This window comes from Fusarium graminearum, chromosome 1 (assembly GCF_000240135.3).
Source record: "Fusarium graminearum PH-1 chromosome 1, whole genome shotgun sequence".
NCBI classification, from domain to species: Eukaryota; Fungi; Ascomycota; class Sordariomycetes; order Hypocreales; family Nectriaceae; genus Fusarium; species Fusarium graminearum.
In genome coordinates, this window is record NC_026474.1 from 6,585,824 (window position 1) to 6,608,580 (window position 22,757).

The following is a 22,757-nucleotide window of genomic DNA, read 5'->3' on the forward strand; positions in this document are numbered from 1 at the left end:
ACCCGTCAGTTGTTGGCTGTCAACTATCCGCGGCCCGTTAGTAAACTCTCGCGGGATGATACACCTCAAGTTATACAAAAGCCCGTTCTCACACAATTTAAACTTCACAACGGTTACAAAACAGGGTTGAAACGCTTGAAATAGCAGTCCACGGGACCTTATGAAAACGTCGTCGATCGTTACCAGGTACAGGTCCTGACCCCGGAAGATCAAATATCCGACATATCTCATACTTGTTTCGTAGCAAGCTAGCAAAAACACCATGAGCATCATCACTATCCCAACATGGAAGCTTCACTTCCTTATCACGAACCATCGATAACAATTATTGCCATATTATCTGGCTTTGTACTTCTCCTGAATCTAATCAATCATGGCCTCGATAAACTCGCCTACTGTGGCCTAATCGGCCAGGTCGCGATAGGCATAGCTTGGGGTACGCCAGGGGCGAAATGGTTATCTCGTGAGGTTGAAAATGCTGTTGTACAGCTTGGATATCTTGGCCTGATTCTTCTAGTATTTGAAGGCAAGCTTCAGTCTCTGGTCAAAAATACCATATACTAACATCTTCATAGGCGGTCTTTCCACATCTTTCAAGTCCCTAAAAGCTAACCTAGGTCTCTCATCTGCCGTTGCCACGACCGGAATCTTGCTTCCTATCGGTTTCTCTTTCGCAGTCATGTCCATGCTCGACGCGACTCCCCTTCAAGCCTTTGCAGCAGGTGCCGCACTTTGTTCTACAAGTCTCGGCACAACGTTCACGATCCTTGGTACAAGTGGTCTTTCTTCGACTCGTCTCGGTGTCGTCTTGACCAGCGCTGCTATGATGGATGACGTGGTTGGCCTTATCATGGTTCAGGTTATTTCAAACCTCGGCAGCGATTCTTTCGACGCTGTCACTGTTGTGAGACCCATTGCAGTTTCTCTCGCTTTTGCGATTGTTATCCCAATTCTGTGCAGATTTATCGTTGTGCCCGCTACTATCCGCCTAAACTCTTACCGCGTGGCAAACCCATCTTCCAGGATATCAAAGGTTGTTGATATGAACCAAACAGCTTTTGTTATCCACACAGGGTATCTTCTCGGTGTGGTTATTGGGGCAACCTTTGCTGGTACTTCGAGTCTCTTGGCCGCTTACATCGCTGGTGCAACTATTAGTTGGTGGGACTCTGAGGTACCACATTTGAACCTGGATATCGACAGCTCTGCAGCCGCAGAATCTGAACAGACTCCAACCACCGATCATCAGAATGTGGAAGACTCTTCTGCTCAAACACCCACACCAAAGATCATGGAAGGTGGTTCAGGTGCTGAAGTATTCCATCATTTTTATGAGCCCGTCCTACAGCGACTTCTTAAGCCATTCTTCTTTGTAAGTTCAATAACCATAACATCACCTATCGATATTGACATTCTAGGCGTCCATCGGCTTCTCCGTTCCCATAACCCAAATGTTCACAGGGCCTACGGTCTGGCGTGGAGTTATCTACACGATTCTAATGATTTTTGCAAAACTCGCATGTGGGCTATGGCTTATTTCCTTCACCAGCCCTTTCAGAGCCCTCGCTCGGACTGTACGAAAGATCACGCCTACCCTCCAAAAGTCATCAAAGACTCTAGCGCCTGGTGCTCAATGCACAGATACTTCAGCACGAGAAGGACCCAGTGATTCTCACCAGCAATCCGAAGAACGCGATGCTGTTACTTTACAGTCCCTTCCAGACACGGATACATCGCAAGTCTCTCCTCATACACGCAACTCGACACCAAAGCCTGAGAAGGCGCTGTCACTTTATCCAGCATGTATCGTTGGTATTGGCATGGTAGCTAGGGGAGAGATTGGCTATTTGATTTCTGCACTAGCTGAGAGTAAGGGTATCTTTGGTCGTTCAGAGAATGGCCAATCATCTGAAATTTTCCTCATAGTCACTTGGGCTATCACGCTTTGCACGGTGGTTGGGCCGGTATGTGTCGGGCTCATTGTGAATCGAGTCAGGAAATTGGAGAATGGAAGTCAAAAGGCGAGAGGGGAAACTAAGAGGAATGTCCTAGGGGCATGGGGAGTCAGTTAGATATTCCTGTTGCTATTCATACATATTTACAACCTCTGAATTACAATGAGACACGAGCTGATTGCGAAGGTCCAGCACCAAAAACTTCCCGAGTCAGACCAACCCAAGGTGATGGCTCTCTGGTGCCATCTAGAGAAGCCTTGCTTGAGCTGTCCCTCATCTTATTCAGTGCCTGAAACCCACCTCGGATACTATCGGCTTCATATCCCTTGGCACGAAGAACACTTGTCGCAACACGAGCACTATCTCCGTCATAACAAGTGAGCAAGATCCTTCTATCTTGCAGCAGAGACTGGAGGTCTTGGTTAGGTTTCTTGAATGTGTCTTCAAGACTCGTCCATAATGTTTCCAAGAGCTTCGCATCAGAGAAGGGACTCGGTGTGTTGTCATTTACAAAGGGGATGTTGAAGGCACCAGGAAGATGGAAGTTTCTGAAGTCTTGAGGCTGTCGCAGGTCGATTATCGTAGTATCCTGTCTCGAACGAAGAATACCATGCAAATCAATTGTGCTTACTGAAGCGCTCTTGGGGTCTGCAAGCACCATGTCGAGAAGAGCGCCTCTATCAACATCGAAAAAGGCATCAATGGCTTCAGATACTGTTCGCTCCCACTTCTCATCATACCTGTAACGGTCGACTTTCAAAAGATCCTAGACGTTGTTAGACAAAATACCTCATCGTTTTATGATCACATACCTCGTTCTTGATGGATGGAAAATAGGTTTCTCCGAGCTTGTCGAAGTACTCGCTTATGTACTGGTACGGCAAATCACAGCATAGAAAGACGCAGTTGATAGTTCCATCTGGTCCAGCGAGTCCCGAAAGAGAACCTTCAGCCTTGCGTTTCTCGATAAGCTGGAACAATCCTGTCAAATTGAACCCAGAAGATGGGCCACAGACGATGCCGTTACGGGACAGATCCAGGGACATGGAGAAGGAGTTGTGTGAGTCGACTTCTTCAATGTGATCAACTGACTTCTTCCATGGAAATTGGACGGGAGCCATGAGGGCGAACGATCTTGGGCCGGGAACTCGGTCGCCAGGTGCTGTACACACACTACGAGCATGTTAGCCTTGGACTTTTTAAATGTCAATCTTGCTTTCAAATTCGATACCCACCCTAATCGGTATACTGAAGGCTTGGATTCTTTGAAGTAGGTACCAAGACCAGTCATAGTACCTTGAATCTGTTAACAGGTGAAGCCCAGGAGGCAGTGGACTGTTTAACTTGCCTGATGTCCCCATTCCTGCACAGATCAGGTTAATCTCTGGTAATTGTGCATGAATCTGCGGACCTGTCCACTTGACATGTGCGTTCCAGTTCTGTGCCGTGTTAGCCATCTGACGGAATCTCATGCTGCTAGCGACTGACAAGATTGTTCTCGTATTGGTTTGGGTTGATGATGGTTTCGTCGGAATCCTGGGCTAGTCTCTGGGCTGCTCTGATACCACCACGCTCGTCAAGTGGCTCAGGCTGAGACGGACCTCCAAAGAGTGTACTAAAGGTAACGTATTGGTACTCTGACTTATCAAGAGACTGATTATCATGGATAGCTTACATGTCGATTCCAAAGAATTGCATGAGCTGAAGTTTCGTTGTGCTCGTTTTGTTACTCAAGAATGCTCGTACATCGTCAATACCATGAATAGCCCGTGAGATTAACGACATGGACAAAACAGTCGAACCGGAGCTGTATTCAACAACTGCCTTGGTCTTTCCCGGAACGACGCAGCTATTCAATAAGTTCAAGGCTACAACTTCCATTAGAAAGACACAAGAAATATGAAAGGGTTGATACCATACCTGGCATGGCTTTCACGTTATTCGCAGGATGCATAGTCATCATCTTGGCATAGATACGCACTCCATCCTGTCGATAAGGATTTAGACAATCCGGGATCTCAACTAGAGGGAGTGGCGGTGCTGATTCAGGGTCGAAGTAATTCTTGACAGAGCCATGTCCCTTGTATACGTTCAGGGGGTTGGGACTAGCCATGATGAAACAAATCTGTAAGTCGAAGACTAGATTGAGTTGACACAGACATGAGTACAGAGCCTAGAAGTTGGAGGTGTAATAGGGCTATATACGTGATACTAGACAAGCCATTTTCTTGTCAGTCTTCTTGAAACGCTCTCTAGTTTACTGCGGCTATGTGCAGACACGGGATGCATGACTACCAGAAAGGGCAATTTTCCCAGGAAAAAACCTGTATACCAATCAACAAGGTCCGAATCCACAGTTGAGATTTTCAAATAAGATCATCATTCTCCATGTGAGAGTGAAGTGGATGCTGAGGACAGTCCCGGGCCAAAGAGAATGGATTCTCGGAATCGCAAATTAACCGTCCTTGATGATCTACAGCTTCTTTACTAGTTTAGTGGAATGCCTTGTCCCAGAAAAAGCCTTGTAAGGACAGTGAGGTTATTAGTGTGGTATATCGGGGGTTTTGCTGTAGTATCTCTGACCATCAAGGTGGCTGGCTGCATTATGAGAAAGTACTAGTCTAAGATAGATGAGTACCAAAGAACACATACACTCTTGTATTTAAATAGCAGTATTTGTTATCAGTTGATCGGACTCGATTGTTGATTCATAAATTTTCGGTCACTGTCCGTCACTCCTAAATTTAGTCATGTCATCCCCTACGAGAAGGACCCTGATAGACTTTGGACAATGAGGTTCATAGTGGAGATACTAAACAAGATCTTTACATCTAGATCTAGTCCAACAGTTTCTAGAAGAACCTTGATGAACTCAAAAGGTTGTTTCCCTTTAAAATTCCCAATTATGTGGTAAAGTGTTGTCACCACGTTTACATACCAGCCGAACGGGTTCTCGTCGTATTTGCCGATCCCTGTATGTATAACTTGAGGATAGAATCTAAAACATCAGGTTAAGGAGCGAGTCTCGGCATCAAGGTAGGGCTAAACTTTGGGCCGGATTAAAAGGGTTGCAAAGTTGGAACTACAGACAGATTGATTGTTAGTTCATCAAAACGCTGCAAGCGTGTGTTCAAAATAAAGACGAAAAAGAATGGCAAACACTCATGCGTTGGATAACGACCCTGCCATGAGCCGTGATCAGGGTTCAACGAAAGACATCGCTGTCGATGGGGGGCCTGAAGATGGCAAGACTCATCAGTTCAATGAGCAGACAAATTATGTCCCACAGAGAGCTATTATCACAGTGAGCTACTACAAGCCGTCCATCAGAGTAGTGACGGGGCTGACATGAAAGACAGATATTTCTAGCATGTGCAACTGTTGACTTGCTTGCATTGATGGACCAGACTATGCTGGCTACGAGTCTGTACATTATCGGGAATGCCTTGGGCTCGACGTCTCAGGCCTCATGGATAGCTAGCGGATATTTCATGTGAGCAATAACATTCGAGCATATGGACGCATTTTGACAACTACAGAACTTCAACTGTTGGACAGCTCATGTATGGAAGACTATCAGACATCTGGTCTCGCAAGATAATTCTCCTAATGGGCCTTGCAATATTCTTTATCGGATCAATCGCCTCTTCTCTGGCGGATTCAGTGCTACAACTCACCATCTTTCGCGCTTTCACTGGTATCGGAGGAGGCGGTCTAATGACTGTCGCGCAGCTTATAGTGAGCGACGTGGTTCCTTTGCGAGAAAGGGGCAAATACCAGGGCATTCTAGTAAGCCGCCCGAGGCACATTAGAGACGAAAATAACTAACGATTTTTCTTATCAGGGTGCTGTGGTTGCTATCGCCAATGGTATAGGGCCTGTTGTTGGAGGCGCTCTCTCATCAAGTTCAGAAGATTCCTGGCGATGGATATTTAGGATGCAACTGCCTTTGACGCTTCTGACGACACTATGTGTGCTTTTCTTCATGCCTCTGAAAACTGTGCAGGGAGATTGGAAATTGTAAGTGCGGACAGTAAACGGAAGGTAACTTGGCTGACATGAGCCCAGGAAACTCAAGGCTGTGGATTTCTTGGGCATCTTCCTTGCCCTCGCTGGTATGACTGTTGTTATTCTAGGGTTAACATGGGGAGGAAAAGAATATGCTTGGAATTCGACGCAAGTAATTTCAACTCTGTCAATAGGTACAGCAGTATCCATTGCGTTTATGCTATGGCAGTGGAAGGGCCCAAAGTACCCCTTGATACCACGTAAGTACCTCAACGACCATAAGGACTATCATCTAATTAATGCAGTGCACATGTTCAAGTCAAAGATCGTCAACGGCGCATGTCTGACTATGGCCATCAACGGCTGGAACTTTGTCATGCAAGTCTACTACATACCCTCCTTCTACCAACTCGTCTACGGGTACTCGGCCACAAAAGCCGGAGCAATGCTTCTTCCAATCACGCTGCTTCAAACCGCCAGCAGCACTCTTTCGGGCCTTGTCGTCCACTGGATCGGTCGGTACCGCGAGTGTATACTCTTCGGGTGGTTGTGCTGGGCTGTTGGTCTTGGCCTCATGTCGACTCTGGATGAGAACACAGGCGTGGACAAGCAGATCGGCTATTCTGTGTTGATTGGTATTGGAGTTGGGAATACACTTCAGCCGTAAGTTGGGGAGTTTTTGATGTCTGAGCGATATCTGACAGGAATAACAGTGCGCTCATTGCTACGCAAGCTGGTGTTGATAGGTGTGATATGGCAGTTGTCACCTCATTTCGCAAGTAAGTGATTCATAACAAATGCAACACGAGAATGAAGTTGACACATGTGGTAGTTTCGTCAGGAACTTGGGTGCAACACTGGGTCTTACAGTGTGTGGTACAGTCTTGTATGTTGTATCATGTGTCAGAATGAGCAGTTACTAACCAAATTGTTGCAGAAACAATGTCCTCGCCGGTTCACTCTCCTCTCTAAACCTTAACAGTCGTGATTCAAATACCTTGCTAGAGAACCCTCAATCCTTCCTTGGTAACGTCGCACCAGACGAAGCAGAGAGGATCAGATCAGTTCTCATCCCCGCCTACAGAGAAGGGTTCCGTATCATCTTCCTTATCGGCGCGGGTGCAGCCAGTCTCGCATTCGTATTGGCATTTGTCCTCATGCCGCAGGTTAATCTTACTAGGCCAGATGACTTGAGGCTGAAAGAAGAAGGTCGTACAGTTTATGAGGAGAAGAGGTCGAAGGGTATGATTTAAGCAGGGTTCGACGGGGTATGACGCTAGACATACGTGCTTTGGAGTTGAAGGAAACGAATTGTGGGCTTTGGAGTACCCTGTCTCACTCCAGGCCAGGGTTCAAATGCAGACGATCGGGCGCCAGTAGTAGTATTTTATTTTATTTTACAATTTTTACTGCCAAAGTGACGCGATAAAGACACAAGAACGGGCTGTTGGGGTGCTTCCAAGACGGCATGCCTGAGAGACAGGGTTTAGCAAGGGCTAGTCCTTCTCAACGAAAGCGTACGCAGAATCTGTCTCAGGTATCTACCGCCTCAAACACAAATTATAAACAAAATATCACTAAATAGTGCTGATGGTGTGTTCCGCCTCGGTTGTAATTGAAGGAACCCTTCCCATTGATGCTACTCACAGTGTAAAGCTAAGAAAAGCTCCTAGCTCCCCGGCATAGATAATGACTTTTGGTGCTGTTAATGTACTGTGACGATCATTCGACAAATCTGGAACAGCCAATCGGAGGCACCAGAGCGCATGGCTAGTGTTCGCTGGGTTGGGTATCATTCGCATGGATATATCTCTCCGTCGTGTGGAAGATCGCCCCGCGGTCCCCTTCTTCCCTCCCAGTAAGGCGTAAACAGCATCTTGACTCCCCTTACGGCTCTCGCGTCAAGACCTAGAAGCTACTTCCATATAGTCATCTCCTTATCCTTTCATAGCTAGAGACTCTAGGGTGCCACATACATAGACTACCTCTGCTTACTTATCCTGGACAATGGCTCCTTCAGATCTGAGTCACAACCGTCCTCTTCTCCCCGCTCTTCAACGTTCAAGACCCCCAGTGCAGAGTTCCCGCACTCTCCTACCTCGTCAGCACCAAGCCGGAGTCTCAATCGCCTGCGAGTCTTGTAGAAAACGGAAGACCAGAGTACGGCACCGGTAACTGGCAACTGATATGCCTACTGACATGTCGCAGTGCAACGGAGCTCGGCCACAATGCGCAAGCTGTGCCAAGAATGGAGTAGCATGTGCATACACTCTGCCTCTTAGAGTCCACAAGCTACGACAACACATCGGAGTCTTGGAAACAGAGCAGGAGGCTAACCGAAGGCTCATAGAGCTGCTTCGGTGTAGAAACCCTAGTGAAGCGACTCTAATACTCGATTTGCTTCGGCAGAATACCAGCGTTCAAAGCATTCTACGCCAGGTTGAGGTCGGGGACATGCTATGCAACTTGTCTCACAAAGCTGGTAATAGTTGTTGCCGATGCTAAAAGCTCTTGCAATACGCAGTTGTTTCTAGCAATTGTGTCTCCGATTACCTCATCGGGAGTGGTCGACCGACTCCTCGCGCCATCCTACGATACTTTTCAATGCACTTTTGCAATACCAACCATGTCGCAAGTCTCGATAACTTCAAAAAAGTCCTTTATAATGTGAAGGATGCTCTGACAGCCAATTATGGAGTGTTGACGGCTATATGGTCAGTGATCTTGGGAAGCTAACTGATTGATTGCCTACCAACCATCGATACAGTCACAATATTGAACACAAGACAGTCATTATAAAAACAGCAGAGTCCAAGACTTGTCCTCCTATCCACTGCTGTTCTCCTCCGCTTTGAACCAACTCCTCACTTTATCTTGGGCAGCATCTACAGCGATCAAATGAGCTACAATGCCCCTCGCTCCACCTTGGCCCTGCCCGAGATGCATTACAGATGGAAGGCGTTGTACATTTTCTACCTTCTCACTCTATCATCGCTGATATGAGTCCCCACAATCACGGAGAGAACTTTACCAGGACGGAATCCGTCACCGGTATGTGTCACGATCGGGGTATCGTTATTGAGGCGGAGATTGGTCCGTTGGATGGTGGTGAAGATGGCATCACTGACACTGGTGACCCCGAAGTCACTTATGTCAGTCGATGGTGGCACTTCAGGTGGATATATATATATATATATATATATAACAGCAGTGGAAAAGCATAGATTACCATGGACTAGCTATATATAACATAGGGCGCCAAGCAGACTTCAAAGAAATAATGGCAATTTTAATAGGTAGTCTTTATTGTATGTTCGTATCTAGCTAAGAGATAGGTCTTGGAACAAGGCTACGCAATAAAACTTCATCTTTCTTTGATGTTAAACATGGGTATCTCAGATAAACTCACAAACGCGATTTCCCCTTCCGATATTATAATACACTCCTGGTTCGATATAGTGAAGTTGGCGCTTCAGACATTGTTCATACTTTTACCCAAACGGAGTACTATTCCGTCGATACTCAGTACCTCATCTCAATTAATCCGCCCAACTCTTTCCGTTTGATATGAACCGGTCTCCCTATCCAAAAAGCTTCCCACTGGCCAGGGTCATAAGAGTTCATAGGTTCGGGTATTTCACTTGCCTGGTAGACGAGCTTATAGAAATTGTGGTACGTTCGTATCATCGACGGAGACATGGTAATTATCACAGGAGCTGAGTAGTGCCGGATATCAGCAAGGCCGCTTCGCCCGGCTTCCTTCAACGCCTTTTGTATCTCTGGGGAAGGGGGAGAGATGTGTCTGTAGAATCTGAAAGATAGCTCACCAGGTATCAGCGAACCAGATCGGATGAATTGCGACACGACTTTATACGATCGGTTCAATATAGCTTCCTCGATGGGCAAAGCATCGAAGCCATCTGTATTGTTGACCTGGAAGCCGTTCTTGACGAGTTTCTTGATTATATCGCAGTTCTTGGACACTTTTCCGTCCCTTTCATAGTTGAGATGATGTAGAGTTGTTGCGCGGCGCGTATCCAATATGGTGTTGGTATTGGCAGCGACGGACTCATGCTCCAGCAGCAACTCAACCAGATGAGGGTTGCAGTTGCTTACAGCTTGATGAAGAGCATGAATTCCACCTCCAGTATGGGTGACAAAATCCGCACCAGCATCGATGAGTAACTTTACCGTGTCCCAGTTACCTCCTTCGATGGCAAAGTAGAGAGGATTCGCTCCATGTTCCAGAGTCCATCTAGCCACTTCTTTCGGGATACCCTCAAGACAAATAAGGCTATGTTCGAGATTATCTGTCAAAACATCACAGCTAAGTTTGACGGGGTACGATTTCAGGTCTTCTTCGTGGCCGCTATGGCGTTCTATAGCGTCATCAATAAATTCAACACGGACGCGATGGTTCACGTCGGCTCCGTGTTCAAGCAGAAGAGAGACAACGTTATTGTGGCCAAGGTAGGCAGCCCAATGGAGAGTAGTGACCTGGTCGCTAAGGTCCAGGGGATACCATGTGTTCAAGAATAAGCCCTCTACTTCGCCATTGATGTCGCTGAAAACGATTGACTCGGTAGTGTCGCCGGTTGTAATGTCGGCTCCAGCCTCGATAGGTCGTCTGACGCCTCCCAAGCTACCATTCTTGGCCGACCTCAACAGTGCAGCCGAATTGTTGTTCCACACGTCAGTGCGATAAATCTGCTTGATGAGGAGGGTATAAAATGTCTTGCAAGACCTAGCAAGGCTGAGTGCGTCCTTTTATCTTTGCAAAGGGTTAAAGCCTAGGCTATTACCAGGCGAAGACCACCACCATTTGGGCTGCTCACAGTCATGGTTCATCTCAAGCATATTGTCAACGATGCAAGTGATGATCTCTGGGGGCAAGCTTAGGAAGGGGTGAGGCCTGTCCATGACTGTGGAGGCGTGGCTAGACATGTTGCTGTATAGGTAGGAATTGTCTAAGATTTTAGTAACGACAAGTTCAAATAGGGGTGGAATGGGTAAGTAGGTAAGATATCCAACCTTAAAGTATTATATGAAGCAAGTATGAATGTTTCCTTGCCAACTATAACAGCAAGCGTGCTAGAGTAGTAGGATGCGTGTGTATAGGTCTTGAGTTTTTGAACGAGACGATGATGTAGAAGACAAATTGGTTTCCCTTCGGGCTGAGGAGTGTGTTTGTGATTCAGGATACTGAAAGGTGGTGCGATGACTGATGTGCGGTCGGGCAGGTAGATTGAAGAGTGAAGTTTTAAGAGGATTCCTGTTAAAGGTGAGGATTCTTTTATACACGAAAGAAATTATGAGGCTTGCTTTCAAATGGGTGTAAGTTCAGAAAATGAGCGCAGCATTGAAGCTTAAATATTCGTCTGCACCATCATCGAAAAAAGTGGCTTGTCTGATATTTTAAACTCATCGTTTATAACTTGTGCGCACTGCAAGTTGAAGCATTTTGACTTCTCCACGTCCTCAGGTACACAGTTTAAGATTCAACAATTCGCTCAATGATGACTCTTTTACATCCAGGCATCCACGGATCACTTGTAAGGCTTAGAATTGAAGAAAGTCTATAACCAGGTGGACAAAAGCAGTGGTATTGCAAATATGCATAGCGATATTAACGATGCAGAGTCATATGAGAACTTGGGCATTGGCCGCTTGCTTGTCTGTATAGTTGTTACCCGCGAACACCCTAGTATAACAGCCATCAACGTCCGGTATGGTGTAGTGGCTAACATTTCGCGCTCTCATAACCTGAGAGATCAGTACCGCGGAGCCCAGGGTTCGATTCCCTGTACCGGAGTTATTCTTTTGCTCTTCTGATTAATGTTCACGAATGAGTCTCTTTTTGTGCTCCAAAGGTAATATCTGCAATATAACTTTATATCTGTCAACTTATCTGCAGCGAAAAGTTAAATGGTACGGTTCAGACTAACCTTATTCTTATTTGGTGATTGGTGCAACTTTAAAGACAATATTTTTGCTTCCCTGCAACAAGCACTGCTCAGCAGCTGACTTCCACTTCTTCGTTGATAAATCTTATTGGAAACAAGCTCTACCAATATCTAGACATGGTAAAATTCTATTTTTAAACATTTCAAAGGAAAGGTAGCGCTTTGCTATTTCTCATTATCCGGATATAGTCTGCAGCACTACGTTCGAGTCAAGAAGGCAAAGGAGAGACAGGCATCGTAGCGCTATATCCGTAGATTGCGCCTTAAGTACAGTCCGGCCCGGGGTAAAGACTCGGATCCGGAAGTGGGGCCGGCACTTGCAAATGGAAATGGACGCTTTGGAGAATGGGAAGAATGATTGATGACGTTGAAAAGACGATGGAATTGATATTTCCTTATCGATAAAGCTATAGTGAGTAAAATCTGAGACTATCATGGCTGTGGTTGTGCAGTCAGTTCAAAGCGATGACATCAATGAATAGCTAGTCCTATCCGTTCAAGGTGCTGACTCTGTCTTGTGGAATTGCCATTTCTGGCAATGTCAGATCATCAGCTACAAAAAAGAACAACACTTACAAATCACGGAACGGGATAGCATCATTTTGTTAACAAAGACAATGTCGAACACTCCACGACGGATGGAGCTTTCGGAGACGGGCTGATTACAAAGACTATTGTAACAATCTTGGTCCAATGTGGGTTTGATGCGGCACCTCCACCTCCCACCCATACCAAGTAAGGTAGCCTCGGATTAGAAATCTAAACTAGGTGACCCTACTATGTACCTCATGAATAATTGATCCAGTCCACCTCATTCCCCAGACCAGCGAGCCCCCTCATCATACAGGCATAAGTACTGTGCTGTAACCATAGTAAAGCTCAACCAACATCTTCTACCCATTCTTATAAAAATCACATCATCCCCCCTCTCTCTCCACCTTCATTCACTCACTCACTCGTAACACAAACATAAAACATTAATGACAGCGCGCATTGCCAACCTGGGCAAACAATTCGTCAATATGGCTCAAAAGATCAAGACCGACATCACCCTCTACACCACCAACACCCCCAATGGCATCAAGCCCTCCATTCTGCTCGAGGAGCTCAACCTCGAGTACAAGGTCCACGCCATCAAGATGACCGAGAATGAGCAAAAGGAAGAGTGGTTCCTCAAGATCAACCCCAACGGTCGCATCCCTGCTCTTACCGACACACTCGAGGGCAAGCAGATCCGTGTCTTTGAGAGCGGCGCCATGTTGCAGTACCTCGTTGATCGCTATGACAAAGACCACAAATTCTCTTTCCCTCAAGGCTCTGCTGAGCATTGGGAGATGACCAGCTGGCTCATGTGGCAGATGGGTGGTCTTGGTCCTATGCAGGGACAGGCCAACCACTTCAAGCGTATGTTGTCGCCCCCATCTTCCCAGATATACAACACTGACAAACTATCCCAGGCTACGCTCCTGAGAAGATTGAGTACGGTATCAACCGCTACACCAACGAGACCCGTCGTCTCTACCGCACTCTCGACACTCATCTCTCCAAGCAAGAATCCGGCTACATTGTCGGCGACAAGGTGACCATTGCCGACATCTCCATCTGGGGTTGGGTAGCTGCGGCTAGTAAGTCTCTTCCCGTCGTTCACTGCATCTCACATACTAACGCAACAAAACAGAGTGGGCTGGTGTCGACTTGTCAGAGTTCCCTCACCTGGAGAAGTGGCTCTACAAGCTCCTCGAGCGCCCTGGTTTCGAGGCTGGTCGCCACGTTCCCACCCCTCACACTGCTTTTGATCTGAACAAGCTGTCTGAGGCGGAGCTGGAAGAGAAGGCTACTGGAGCCAAGAACTGGGTTCAGTCCGGTATGAAGGAGGATGCCAAGAAATGAGCTAATGAGAACATGAAAGACGAATAATTTTAAAAGTCATAATACATACAATTTTTTCTAACTCCTATCCTAGATTTCATATGATCATTACTTCTTGACAACAGCCAGCTTGCTTCGTACAGGCACATTCTCCTGTCTTCCGACCTCGGGGAATCCCTCAACCTTGACACCCTTGCGGAAGATAACACAATGCGTCGAGCCTCCGAAATGGAACATGCCCGTCTCCTGACCCTTCTTTACATGGTCACCCTCCTTGACTGTAATTTCACAGGTGCTCACCTCATCCATACCGATACCGACAAAAGCCAACAGTCCAATAGCCGGCTCATCAGCCTCGATAATGATGATAGCTCTTGTAGCCAGCGCACTCAAGAAACCCTGACTCTGCGACAAACCGGCAGACGAAATCTCTGTGGTTCCGGGCTGTCCAACACCCTGGAAGAGAGGTTCACTAAAGTACGTGCCGTCCTGAACAAAAGCGCGCACGATCTTTCCAGAGACAGGAGTGTGCCAGCGGTGGTAAGACAGAGCGGAGAGGAAAGCCTGGTAGATGGTTCCGCCAGCAAACTTCTCAGCCAGAGGGTCATGGGCGAGCATATCGAGGATGGAGTAGGGTTGGCCCTTTGCGAAAAAGCGATCGCGGAGCTTGACGTCGTGCTCAATGTTGTACACGCGGGACTCACAGCAGTTGGCGATAACAAGATCGTCGTCAGGAGACGCAACGGGACGAGCATCGTCGCGTACCTGGCGGGTGAAAAAGTCTAAGTTCGTCAGTAAGTGGCTTTTAGGACTTCATGTTGGTGAATAACGACTTACCATCCCATGACTTGTAACCATAGTACTTGGCTGACGGATCACAGATAAACATGTCTTCAAACTTCATGTCTGTACCATTTGGCTTGTTGGCAACCTCGACAAGGTCGTGGATGCCAGTTGGGCCAAACCAGCCTTGTTTATGATCACCCAAGACCTTTGCCGAGTCGGGCGTCTATACAGAGTCAGCTTTGTTCTCGATACTTCACACTCGAGTGACATACCATAAGGTACTTGCCCCAGTGGTTGAGGACCTTCTTGAGCATTCGGTTCACGTCGGGGTCCAAGAATGCAGCATAGCCACTGTACACTCATTAGCTTTGTCCTCATCTCTCTAATCCCTTGAGAAAACTCACCTGGGTGTTCCCATAGGGTAGTCGAAAATCGCACAAAGTGGTACTCCAACCATGCCCACACTCTCAGCCGCATCTGTCCACTCCGGCGCAGTGCTAAAGATGTGGTTCAGCACCTGCAGCATGTGCTCATAGTCGCGAATCTGCGGTGTTCCCGTGGGATCATTCAGGTACGGTTGCTTCTGGGGGATCTCTTCAAACATCTGTGTAAAGTACATGTACACACGGGGCGTCTCCTCAATAAACTCCTTGAACTCTTGGAGAACGGGGATGAGTTCTTTGGGGTTCTCATCTGCGTGCTTTGTCACGCGACGCATGTATTCTCTGTGCACACGATGGTCGGCAGGAAGCCACGCGCCAGGCCTTGAAACATTGTTAGTTATTGTTGTAGAGGTGGGTAGAGGTGGGTAGAGTAAGCAGGAAGTGAGAGTATCTTACTTGTGAATCCTGTGCTTCTTGGGGATATCATGGTGGTCTCCGTGTTGATGAACCATTTTTGCTGCTGTGTCTTTACTCAGTATAATGCTCAGGAACAGTTCAATTTCCAAGACAGAGACTTACTTCTATATAACCATTTCTAGTCACTACTCCAATACAATAGCGCTACGTCAGCATCTCGATGATGCAAACCACTTAGACAATAAACTCCACCCCCGGGCATTACCGTGCTGTAACCCCTCTTCCGCTGTACCCGTTTGGTTATAAATTGCCGTTATCCGTATTCAATTACTTGATATTTACTGTATCCTATGGCAAGAATGCAAGGCGCATTGCTTTATCCAATTCTTGTGCCGATCTCCCGAGCTTCCAAGGTCAATCAACAAATAAATAATAATGACGTTATAGGCGTTTCAATCTATTTTGGGAGTCAAACCTCGACAATTACAGTTTATATTGCCAAGGAAGTTGTCGTTTGAGACTTGTTACTCATAGTAGAGTGCAGACATCACATGCGAATGCTGCACAACACAGAAGCCCTAGGCAATGTAGCATCAATCATCACATCACACATGTAGACACAATCATACGTTTATGTTTTGTTATTCATCCGCTTCAACTTTCAATCTCCAAAACACCCTGTTGATGCCCTCCAGTAAGTCTGACTATATATAAACTAGCCCGCGCCAGCCAGCTTGGCCAGACTTTAACTACAAGTCTGAAGAATGTCGCCATCAAGAAACCGCCTTCTATCAGTACCCCTCCTCTTTGGGCAAAAATATAACAGCAAACACCACTGCAGCGGCAAACCCGCCATCAGTTACCAAAAGACAAGGCAAGAAGCTCGAACGCCGGGGGATTAAATAAGATAATGAAGGACTCCGGAAAAGACATGTGTGTGCCTTTGCTTCACCAGAACTCAGGCAGCGCACCGAATGAGCCTGTCACTTCGGTGAATGGATGATATCTCCTCTACTGTTTGCATACATGTCGCGGTGACAAGGTCGCTGTTGTCTTTTGTTCGGTGACGTGGAACAGATCGCTTATAAAAATTGTTCAACAAAGGGAATGAAAGTTGCGTCGCTAACCAGGTGGCGGGCTGGTTTGGTATGATATGGTGTAACACAATGGCTGAATGTAAATAATTCGAAAAAGAAATTCGTTGCGTCGTAATGTGTTGTCAAGCACTTGTGGTAAGGAGTGGGTATTTCAAAATCGTGGTTGGATCGAAAATCAACGAGACCAGGTCTACATGACCACACAGCAACCGCAGCCGCCCTTGCTGTCATCATCGGCAGGTTGTTGACGTTGAGGTTGTTGTTGCTGCGCAGGTTGTTCAGTGGACTCCTCCTCTTTTGGCTGTTCTTGTCCTGGCCCGTTGGGTGAGAGAGGTGCGCTGGGCGACATCGGTGTCCTTGGACTTGGTAGAGGACTGTTGGCAGGCTTGTCCGAGATCCTGGGCATTGTAGAATAACCTCCAGCACGTTGTGTTGGGCTCTTTGGCTCCAACTTGAGTGGCCATTCACCACCGGCCTGGCCTTCTTCCTTCTCTTTCGTGTCGATCTCATCTCCAGACCTATTCTCATGGTGCTCCCTGCTCAAGGGGTTGTCGTTGAGGGGTCGGAAGTCCTTATCGTAGACATCGCCAAATTTGCCCTCCTTCTCCCACTTCTCTTGCTGCAGGCGTCGGGCCACAGTTGGGAGAAGCTGCTGATCAGGAGGAAGTCGAGGATCAGGCTTGTAAGAGTTGATCATCCATGGAGGGTCACCTTCGGGTGCTTTGTTCCCAGGTGACAACTCTCCAGATCGAGTTGTAGGTCGCGCGGTGGTCGACATGGCATTTCCAATAGAACCAGACCTCGTCTTTGGCCTGTTCGTTCCGGTCGTTCCGGTCTTGGAAGGTGCAGAGGTCTTTCGTGGGCCGTTGGCGTTCTTCTTTGGCGAGGGGTTGTCGGTAGCGGTTCGTTTCGGTGCGGGCAAGCTACTGTTGTTGAAGTTGCTGTTTATCGACACGGCATCTGAACCCTTCATCATGTGCGCGCTTCCGGGCCGCGCCTTTTCATATGTCAAAGTCCGTTCATTTTCGGGGCTCGAGCTCGTCTTTCTCGAAGCGATGGATGCTCGCTCAAAACGATCGATACTGATGGGCACTGGACTAACCTTGGCAACCGGAATGCGAGAGCCTCCTTTGTGGCTGTTTGCGTGGAAGTAAGCATTGTTTTCCTCCTCGGCAATCTCCTCTGGAGTCCTCAAATCCCAGGATTCGCCTCCGACTTCAGGGCTTCGCGCATCGACGGCTGTCGAGTTCTTTCGAGATCTTGTCTCGGATGTATCTGTGCCTCGACGCATAGCACTACGGCTTCGGTCTCGGTCACCTCGTCGTTGCTTGCTTTGGTTACGGGATCTCGGGATATAAATTCCTGCGGCTTGAAGCTCCTCGCTTTCTATCCTTGCCAGCTTATCACGATGGATCCATTTAGAGCCCTCGTCGGGAGGAGGTTGATCGATAGGTACCGCATTGCGGCTGTATTCGTCCTCGGTCTCATGGGGGCCATAAGTCTGTCCCCAAGAGTTGCCATTCAAGGCTGGGCTTGTCTGGGACTCGGTAATGTGGCGAGCTCCAGTTCCGTCGACGGAGTTATGAAGCTTTGCACTCGAAAGATTATCGTGGGAGTTTACTTTGCGACCAACTCTGTCCATACCAGAGTGGAAAGAGTTGGAGTTGCCATTCTGGGTAGCGAAATGGTTCTTTTGGGAAAAGTCAGGGTTGGTCATGTCGTTTTCATAGTCCTAGCCAGCCAATCGTCAGCAACTCGCCCGTGCAAGCTCGATCGCAGCAGACAGCATCGCATGCTGGTGCAAAAGACTCCGTACCTCTTTCTGGGACATGTTGTATCCCCATGAATCTGCTTGGCCATGACTGCTACGCGGTGGAGTAATATTCTCGGTTGAGGTCGGGGCTGGAGCCATTGTCGCCGTGTGGATGGCGCCCGCGACCGTTAAGGACTGAATTTAGCGGATTGTAGGGCGGTAAACGAAGGTATGTATTTTGGTGCTGTTCTAGAGGAAAGGAGAAAAATGTCGAGGTCAATGACGCAGGATTTCGAAGTAGTAGCTGTTAGCTAACGTAAAGGCAGTGTTTATAGACGCAATCGGTACTGCGTAGATTGGTCGAAGCGGCTAACGAGGGGATCCGGTGAAAAGGTAAAGGGGTGGAGAGATCGTGACGAAGAAGAGATAAGATAACTTTTGGTAGGGGGGAATATTGGTTGAAGGAGAGCGTCGACGGCCAGCGATACTATTGAAAGATATCGTCGTCTCTAAGATATCATTCTTTTGTGAATCGAGGCGCGTCGGGCTCCGAGAGAGCTTTACAGAGAGAAAGAGAAGGTAGGACAAGGACAAGGACAGACAGACAGACAGAGACAAAGGACAAGGCGAGAGAGATTTCCCATGAGGGGGGCTGGCCTGTGCTGGGGAATTGACACTGTGTTGTGCACTAACAACCTTCGCTGCACGGCCCCTCACCCGGGCGGGCTAGATCCCCTGGAAGCCCCTGTAACGGACTCAGCGAGCTCTAAGTGGACACTGACGGAAATACAGCAGAGAACGGGCAGGGATTGTCGAGCAAGTGGCTTAAGATGGGATATGAAATTTGAATGATGGAGAGACATTCTGCACAAGGCGGGTTAGAGCTTCCATGTCTTGTCTTGCACCTGACGTTGAGGAGTTGTGAAAATAGCATTTGCACTGGACTGCACTGCCCACTATCATGTGCATCAGCGGTGCTTGCTTGGTGGATGGATGGATGGATCTATCTGATCTGGCATCGTATCCCATGTCTAACCAATAGTTGGTAGGTACCCGTACATAGTGGCAGATACGAATGAGGAGGAGTCATGGGAACGCCACGCTTCATGTACAATGGCCATAGATCACAGGCCCGCGGAGCATTGATTGCAGGCCAGTTGTTCAAAGCCTAAAGGCCCCTTAGTTGCCGCCGCCGTTTGTTTCATTCTGATTGCCCAATGGGCAAAATCGCAGAAGAAAGGAATGGATCATGCCATGGTGCACAGATGAATGCAAGCCGACGAGTGGAAGGGGAATAACCATGGTTTCCCCTGATGAGAATAAGCCGCGCCAGAGTCATCAAAGGCCACCGGACAGGGGGGAACACGCTGGGCTCTGAGCCAATTTGATGAAAAGAACGCCTGACCCAAATTTCGTTGCTTTTTTTTCGACTCGTCAGTGACTTATTTTGGGTCAAAGCAAAGTAAAAAATAAATAATACCCCATACGGAAATATTCTAGCCAACGTCAGCGTTTCATGCACTAGAAAATGCATCAACAAGAAGTTCAAGGTAATGTTTTGCTTTGTTATGTATCTATTTTTTTGGTTTTTCACAAGTCATTAAATTGCCATGCTATAGACAGAAAACGGCGTGCTTTAACTCAAATGGACGATACCGAGATTAGATTCCCTCCCACAGGCTGGACCGTTGCGCTGGGAATGGACTGTCAATCAGCTGGGCCTGTCCATCTCCCTGCTACAAGTGACAGGGGACATATTGTAAGTCATCATCGCCTTGATTTATGCAACGCTGTTGAATTGCGCGTCAACAGGGGCCAAGTATCCGAGCAAAGACCAATCTGTCAAAAGTGACGCGAAAAGACGTCTTTTCCACTAATTCTTTTCTGTATCAAGCTTTCTTTGTTACAATGAAGTCATTCACAGGTTAAAAAACAGGCAAACCGTCAGTGCGGGAAGAAACTTGGCCGCCACAGAGTGAAGAGGTTGCCTTTTAGGGTCCTTCTAGCGCTCAAATTAGCGGCATACAGTAACGTGCACTGTACCGTGCCTTTTGCAACGGTCCATAGAACCCAACGGCACTTGTTTCTCCAACATCTCGGTTCACTTTCCCAACCTCTATCATATTAAAATTACGTAGCATTCTTTCTTGTCAAAATATTATCCCTTGAGGACAGAGTACAGACAGAGTACAGAGTACAGAGTACCTCGACCACGGACATCTAACTAAGGTTTCGTGGCATCCGGGGAGTCCGTTGATGGTATCATCTTCTAGAAGCAGAAACCGTAGCATTATAGATGCCTTCCGTGATCCATCAGCAAACAAGCACAAGATCAGCTCCAATTGATCCACCAAATCTGCAACCTGCACATCACCCTCGCATTACGACGGGTACAAGCGAGAGCCTCAAAGGCATGGACGAGAGAATCGAGTAAAGCCCGCTATCAAAACGTGCTTCAACGGTTGCTCCCGTCGTACAGAGTCTCCCTTGCAGCAAGAAAAAGAAATCAAATCGGCCACTTGATATGAGCTTACTTTCCGAGCTCTGAAAAGACGATCGTTTGTCTTAGACAGCAACTCCACAGGGCGCATAGCTTAGTTGCCGAACTGGCAGATTGACTCACAGAGTAACGCTAACGAGCGATTACACTTTCGGTTCCTCATCTTTACACAAAAGCCAAGCATTCCCTTGGGTTCAACGGCTGTGAATTGGCTTTTGGTGACATCATGACACCATCAATGAGGAGAACCAGAATCGTCTGTATCTCTGATACTCACAACTGCCAGGTCAAGTTGCCAGAGGGTGATGTCCTCATCCACGCTGGAGATTTGACCAACCAAGGGAGTCATGCTGAGGTCTGTAGTACTGACTCAGATATTCTGGACGGGCATATACAAGACGGAAGCTGATCTCTCCTCAGCTTGCAAAGACAGTCGCTTGGTTGGAGAAGCAGGACTTTGAAGCCAAGATTGTCATCGCTGGTATGACCTCTTCAAGATTCGTGATATGGTCGAGCAGTGTCTAACCTGCCTTTCAAACTCCAGGCAACCATGATATCACTCTTGATCCTGAATTCTATGCCGAGCATGGCCTGTACTTTCACAACAAGAATCCCCAGTCTCACGACGAGTGTCTGCGACTGTTCACGTCTTCGCCTTCGATAACATATCTGTCCCACGGCTCAGCCAACATCAGTCTCACATCGCCTTCAGGGCCGCGTACGCACTTCAAGGTCTTTGGATCGCCATATTCTCCACGACACGGGCTGTGGGCATTCTATTATGATGCTCCCCAGAATCCGAGCAACTGGTCAGATCTGACGTCGTTATGGGAGTCCATACCACTTGATACAGACATTGTCGTGACACATACGCCTCCGAGAATGCATTGCGACGAAACGGATGAGCGCCGAGCTACTGGCTGCGAGGCTCTAAGGCAGGCACTCTGGCGAGTGAGGCCACAGCTTGTCGTCTGTGGCCATATCCACGATGGAAGAGGTGCTGAACGAGTTATGTGGGATCTGAATTGTCGAAATGTCGCCTATCAAGAGGAGAGTGTCGTACGCTGGGAGGATCCTGGCCAAGGTAATAACAAGACCTGTCTGGTAGATCTGACTGGAAAGAAGGCACCATCACTCGCCAACGATGGCTCTCATCCAGGTCGATATGGGACAGGTATAAGAGGCTCTGACGTAACCGCCGTATCTCACCCTGACGAGTCAGCAACGAGTCCATACGTATTTGGATCTGGCCCTATGGATTATCATGCTTCTCATGGTACCGTCGGATTAGGGGGCGACGCCGCCTCACCACGAAGCGACCAGGCAGCTCTATTCGGGAGGATGGGTCGTCGAGAGACGTGTGTTGTAAACGCGGCGATCATGAAGAGTCGACACCCACATATCGGAGGAAAGCAATTCAACAAGCCTATCGTAGTTGACATTGATCTTCCAGTCTGGGAACAGGACGGCCATATCAACGATCCCTGATTCGCTCCTGGCTTACCCTAGACCCGGGCATGAGTTGATGCCCAATGAACTACGTTGGGAGAGAAGATGGCCTCAAATGAAGTTCAAGTCAGAGCTTCTAATCAAGTTTGAAAAGAGTCATAGGCTATTGATAGAAGCCTGCTACGCTGTGACGCACCTTCTGCATCGTGCCGCATCGAGATACAACGAGTTGAATGCATGTGGTGGTATTTGACGTTGTGTACCACCGTTGATGGATGTATGTCATAGTCGAGTCCAAGAGATGAACTGCAACTCTGATGCGTGAACGTGGTCCCAATGGCCACTCGAGTACTCCCTAAGTAGATAACTGAATATCGAATTAAATCTTAACATCTTTCAACGTACTACGTGGTTCGATGTAGCTGCAGGTATCTAGAGTCGTGGATGGTGGCCTACCCTGGAGCTAGGTCCAAGTTTGCCATCAACTTGACTTTCAACACCAGACCGCCAATTAACCACGCAATACATCGATTGATTTCTTGCTTGACGTTTGTTCTTATCGCAACACCACAACTAA

General features: G+C 47.6%; 9 protein-coding genes and 1 non-coding gene across 10 annotated transcripts; 6 read left to right on the plus strand and 4 right to left on the minus strand.

Annotated features, from left to right (window-relative positions):
* Positions 1-285: 285 nt before the first annotated feature.
* On the plus strand, positions 286-2,072 carry FGSG_01995 (uncharacterized protein; the record flags this gene model as incomplete). Its single annotated transcript, XM_011319557.1, has 3 exons — positions 286-436; positions 576-1,372; positions 1,419-2,072. The coding sequence occupies 3 exons, from the start codon at positions 286-288 to the stop codon at positions 2,070-2,072; spliced, it is 1,602 nt and encodes a 533-aa protein (XP_011317859.1).
* Positions 2,073-2,112: 40 nt separating this feature from the next.
* On the minus strand, positions 2,113-3,109 carry FGSG_12050 (uncharacterized protein; the record flags this gene model as incomplete). The annotated part of the gene is made up of 2 exons (XM_011319558.1): positions 2,768-3,109; positions 2,113-2,721 (listed from the first exon to the last, which is right to left on the minus strand). The coding sequence occupies exons 1-2, from the start codon at positions 3,074-3,076 to the stop codon at positions 2,113-2,115; spliced, it is 918 nt and encodes a 305-aa protein (XP_011317860.1). The 5' UTR covers positions 3,077-3,109.
* A 517-nt stretch (positions 3,110-3,626) lies between these two features.
* FGSG_12051 (uncharacterized protein) lies at positions 3,627-4,068 on the minus strand (the record flags this gene model as incomplete). The annotated part of the gene is made up of 2 exons (XM_011319559.1): positions 3,627-3,823; positions 3,876-4,068. 2 exons carry the CDS (start codon positions 4,066-4,068, stop codon positions 3,627-3,629), a joined length of 390 nt encoding a protein of 129 aa, XP_011317861.1.
* A 1,038-nt stretch (positions 4,069-5,106) lies between these two features.
* FGSG_01997 (uncharacterized protein) lies at positions 5,107-7,343 on the plus strand (the record flags this gene model as incomplete). Its single annotated transcript, XM_011319560.1, has 11 exons — positions 5,107-5,259; positions 5,363-5,448; positions 5,495-5,744; positions 5,892-5,926; positions 5,962-5,975; positions 6,092-6,223; positions 6,269-6,626; positions 6,677-6,742; positions 6,796-6,849; positions 6,901-7,205; positions 7,267-7,343. 11 exons carry the CDS (start codon positions 5,107-5,109, stop codon positions 7,341-7,343), a joined length of 1,530 nt encoding a protein of 509 aa, XP_011317862.1.
* A 2,859-nt stretch (positions 7,344-10,202) lies between these two features.
* Positions 10,203-10,502, plus strand: FGSG_12052 (uncharacterized protein; the record flags this gene model as incomplete). Its single annotated transcript, XM_011319561.1, has 1 exon — positions 10,203-10,502. One exon carries the CDS (start codon positions 10,203-10,205, stop codon positions 10,500-10,502), a length of 300 nt encoding a protein of 99 aa, XP_011317863.1.
* A 1,183-nt stretch (positions 10,503-11,685) lies between these two features.
* On the plus strand, positions 11,686-11,775 carry FGSG_20539. The gene has a single exon. It is a non-coding gene; the product is annotated as a tRNA-Glu (tRNA).
* Positions 11,776-12,895: 1,120 nt separating this feature from the next.
* FGSG_02000 (uncharacterized protein) lies at positions 12,896-13,857 on the plus strand. Its single transcript, XM_011319562.1, has 3 exons — positions 12,896-13,330; positions 13,384-13,551; positions 13,605-13,857. Exons 1-3 carry the CDS (start codon positions 12,949-12,951, stop codon positions 13,814-13,816), a joined length of 762 nt encoding a protein of 253 aa, XP_011317864.1. The 5' UTR covers positions 12,896-12,948; the 3' UTR covers positions 13,817-13,857.
* Positions 13,858-13,903: 46 nt separating this feature from the next.
* Positions 13,904-15,476, minus strand: FGSG_02001 (uncharacterized protein; the record flags this gene model as incomplete). Its single annotated transcript, XM_011319563.1, has 5 exons — positions 13,904-14,577; positions 14,633-14,804; positions 14,854-14,932; positions 14,986-15,345; positions 15,421-15,476. The coding sequence occupies 5 exons, from the start codon at positions 15,474-15,476 to the stop codon at positions 13,904-13,906; spliced, it is 1,341 nt and encodes a 446-aa protein (XP_011317865.1).
* A 1,192-nt stretch (positions 15,477-16,668) lies between these two features.
* Positions 16,669-18,390, minus strand: FGSG_02002 (uncharacterized protein; the record flags this gene model as incomplete). Its single annotated transcript, XM_011319564.1, has 2 exons — positions 16,669-18,168; positions 18,295-18,390. The coding sequence occupies 2 exons, from the start codon at positions 18,388-18,390 to the stop codon at positions 16,669-16,671; spliced, it is 1,596 nt and encodes a 531-aa protein (XP_011317866.1).
* A 2,567-nt stretch (positions 18,391-20,957) lies between these two features.
* FGSG_02003 (uncharacterized protein) lies at positions 20,958-22,219 on the plus strand (the record flags this gene model as incomplete). Its single annotated transcript, XM_011319565.1, has 3 exons — positions 20,958-21,086; positions 21,161-21,212; positions 21,276-22,219. The coding sequence occupies 3 exons, from the start codon at positions 20,958-20,960 to the stop codon at positions 22,217-22,219; spliced, it is 1,125 nt and encodes a 374-aa protein (XP_011317867.1).
* Between the last annotated feature and the right edge of the window lie 538 nt (positions 22,220-22,757).

What these genes read in the sequence shown, in the direction of transcription:
- FGSG_02000 (XM_011319562.1), top strand. Translation starts at nt 12,949, where the DNA reads ATGGCTCAAAAGATCAAGACCGACATCACCCTCTACACCACCAACACC. An exon ending in ACAGGCCAACCACTTCAAGC is followed by an intron (nt 13,331 to 13,383) that starts GTATGTTGTCGC and finishes AAACTATCCCAG; the next exon opens with GCTACGCTCCTGAGAAGATT. An exon ending in GGGTTGGGTAGCTGCGGCTA is followed by an intron (nt 13,552 to 13,604) that starts GTAAGTCTCTTC and finishes GCAACAAAACAG; the next exon opens with AGTGGGCTGGTGTCGACTTG.